This window comes from Numida meleagris, unplaced genomic scaffold, assembly GCF_002078875.1.
Source record: "Numida meleagris isolate 19003 breed g44 Domestic line unplaced genomic scaffold, NumMel1.0 unplaced_Scaffold821, whole genome shotgun sequence".
NCBI classification, from domain to species: Eukaryota; Metazoa; Chordata; class Aves; order Galliformes; family Numididae; genus Numida; species Numida meleagris.
In genome coordinates this window covers 10,947-14,160 of record NW_018365036.1, presented here as the reverse complement: position 1 = coordinate 14,160, position 3,214 = coordinate 10,947, and the positions used below count along the sequence as shown (strand labels likewise).

At 59.4% G+C, this 3,214-nt stretch overlaps 1 protein-coding gene across 4 annotated transcripts in view; it reads right to left on the bottom strand.

Moving 5' to 3' along the window:
- The window catches only part of LOC110392035 (selenoprotein V-like), a 5,461-nt gene extending 2,269 nt beyond the window's left edge, over positions 1-3,192 (bottom strand). The window contains exons 1-3 of one of the 4 annotated variants that reach the window (XM_021383974.1): positions 2,967-3,192; positions 2,274-2,340; positions 551-652 (exon numbers count right to left, since the gene is read on the bottom strand). In XM_021383974.1, the coding sequence (XP_021239649.1) occupies positions 551-652; positions 2,274-2,340; positions 2,967-3,005 (208 nt within the window). In that variant the 5' untranslated portion in view covers positions 3,006-3,192. Of the gene's footprint in view, positions 1-550; positions 805-2,273; positions 2,921-2,966 lie in introns of those variants that run through there. The other 3 variants (XM_021383976.1, XM_021383977.1, XM_021383975.1) reach the window with 3 other exon arrangements.
- Positions 3,193-3,214: the final 22 nt, after the last annotated feature.

Below are 3,214 nucleotides of genomic sequence, written 5' to 3'. Positions count from 1 at the left end.
CCCATGTCCCCATGTCCCCATGTCCCCATGTCCCCATGTCCCCATGTCCCCATGTCCCCAGTCCCATCTCAGTTTGGGGACACCTGTCCCCAAGTTCCCATGTCCCCATGTCCCCAGTTCCATCCCTGTTTAGGGTCCCATGTCCCAGTGTCCCCATGTCCCCATGTCCCCATTCCCATCCCAGTTTGGGTTTCCAGTGTCCCTGCGTCCCCATGTCCGCAGCCCCATCCCAGTTTGGGGACCCATGCCCCAGTGTCCCCCTGTCCCCACGTCCCCATGTCCCCGGTCCCATCCCAGTTTGGGGACTCACATCCCCATGTCCCCATCCCAATTTTAGGACCATTTCCCCACATCACCACGGTCCCCGTGTCCCCATCCCATCCCAGTATGGAGAACCATGTCCCCGTGTCCCCATGTCCCTATTCCGAACCAATTTGGGGTCCCCACGTCCCCAAATCCCCATGTCCCCGTGTCCCCACATCCCCACCCCATCCCAGTTCAGGGACCCACCTCCCCATATCCCAAACCAGTTTGGAGACCGGTCACCTACCGATCCCGTGGGGACGGAGCAGGGCGAGCAGGACGAGCAGGACGCCGACGGTCCTGGGGGCACCCATGGGTGCTGCCGGGCGCACTGGGAGCACTGGGAGCACTGGGAGTGCCGGTTTTATGGCCGGGTGGGACGTGCCACCGCCGCCCGCGCTTTCGACCCAACCCGGGTGCAGCCGCCCACGGTCGGGTGGGGACCAGTTCCCACTGGGAATGGGTTGGTCCCATTGGGGACATACTGGTCCCACTGTGGTCCTATTGGGGTCATACTGGTCCCATTGGGGTCATCTTTGCCCCGCCATGGTCCTATTAGGGTTATACTGGTCCCATTGGGGTCATCTTTGCCCCGCTGTGGTCCTACTGGGGTTATACTGGTCCCACTGGGGACATACTGGTCCCACTGTGGTCCTACTGGGGTCATATTCATCCCATTGGGGACGCACTGGTGCCACTGTGGTCCTATTGGGGTCATACTGGTCCCATTGGGGTCATCTTTGCCCCGCTGTGGTCCTACTGGGGTCATANGGTCCTACTGGGGTCATATTCATCCCATTGGGGACGCACTGGTGCCACTGTGGTCCTATTGGGGTCATACTGGTCCCATTGGGGTCATCTTTGCCCCGCTGTGGTCCTACTGGGGTCATACTGGTCCCATTGGGGACATACTGGTCCACTGTGGTCCTATTGGGGTTATACTGGTCCCATTGGGGTCATACTGCTCCCATTGGGAACATACTGGTCCCACCGTGGTCCTATTGGGGTTATACTGGTCCCATTGGGGACATACTGGTCCCACTGTGGTCCCATTGGGGTCATACTGGTCCCACCGTGGTCCTATTGGGGTTATACTGGTCCCACTGGGGACGCACTGGTCCCACTGTGGTCCTATTGGGGTCATACTGGTCCCGTTGGGGTCATCTTTGCCCCACCATGGTCCTATTAGGGTTACACTGGTCCCATTGGGGTCATCTTTGCCCCGCTGTGGTCCTACTGGGGTCATACTGGTCCCATTGGGGTTATCTTTGCCCCACTGTGGTCCTATTGGGGTTATACTGGTCCCACTGGGGACATACTGGTCCCACTGTGGTCCTACTGGGGTCATATTCATCCCATTGGGGATGCACTGGTGCCACTGTGGTCCTATCGGGGTCATACTGGTCCCATTGGGGTCATCTTTGCCCCACTGTGGTCCTATTGGGGTTATACTGGTCCCATTGGGGACATACTGGTCCCACTGTGGTCCTACTGGGGTCATATTGGTCCCATTGGGGATGCACTGTTCCCACTGTGGTCCTACTGGGGTTACACTGGTCCCATTGGGGTTATACTGGTCCCACTGGGGACATACTGGTCCCACCGTGGTCCCATTGGGGTCCTACTGGTCCCACTGTGGTCCTATTGGGGTCATATTGGTCCTATTGGGGTCATACTGATCCCACCATGGTCCTATTGGGGTCATACTGGTCCCATTGGGGATATACTGGTCCCACTGTGGTCCTATTGGGGACATACTGGTCCCATTGGGGACATACTGGTCCCATTGGGGATGTCCTGGTCCCACTGGGAACAAATTGGGAACATACTGGTCTCACCGGGGACGTACTGGTCCCATTAGGGATGTATTGGTCCCATTAGGGACATACTGGTCCCATTGGGGTCCTACTGGGGACACCCTGGTTCTACTGGGGACATATTCATCCCATTGGGGTCAAACTGGTTCTTACCATTCCTTATGGTTCCATACTGGTCTCCATGGGTCCCCAACTGGTTCCTATGGGTCCGTACTGATCCCTGTGGGTCCGTACTGGTTCCTATGGGCCCATACTGGTCCCTACTGGTCCACACCACCCCCACGTACCCACTCCCCCCGGTGTCCCCCTCCCTGTCCCTCCGCCCTAGGCCAGTTTCGGTGCCACCTCTTCGATGTCACCCGTCCCCACCCTGGGTGGCCCCGATGTCCCCGTGGGCGGCCCAGGCCCTGCCCCAGCGTTCCTGACCCATTCCCAGCGCCACTGTCCCCATTCTGTCCCCAAGGTCCTCATTCAGTCCCCAGTGTCCCCATTCCCACGAGTGTCCCCATCCAATGTCCCCAAAGTCCCCATTCAAGTGTCCCCATCTCTGTGCCTGTGGTTGTCCCCATCCGATGTCCCCTAAGTGTCCCCATCCCTGTCCTTGTGGATGTCCCCATCCTGTCCCCAGTGCCACCATTCGAATATCCCCAATGTCCCCATCCAGATGTCCCCAAAGATCCCAACCAAATGTCCCCAGTGAGCCCTATCCACATGTCCCCTGTGTCCCCATCCCTGTCCCTGTGGTTGTCCCCATCCAAATGTCCCCAATGGCCCCATCCCCAGTGTCCCCATCCCCAATGTCCCCACCTCTGTCCTTGTGATTGTCCCCATCCCCAGTGTCCCCACCTCTGTCCTTGTGGTTGTCCCCATCCCCATTGTCCCCATCCCAGTGTCCCCAATGTCCCCATCCCCAAGCGTGGGCGCAGACTGGCCCGACCAGCTCAGCCGGCGCCGTGACGCGTGGGGACACGTGGGGACGTGCTGGGACACGTGTGGCCATGGGGACACGTTTGGTGACACGTGTGGCCATGGGGACAGGGACGAGGACGGTGCCACGCTCCAAGGATTTTATTGGGACCATGTGGGGGGCGGGG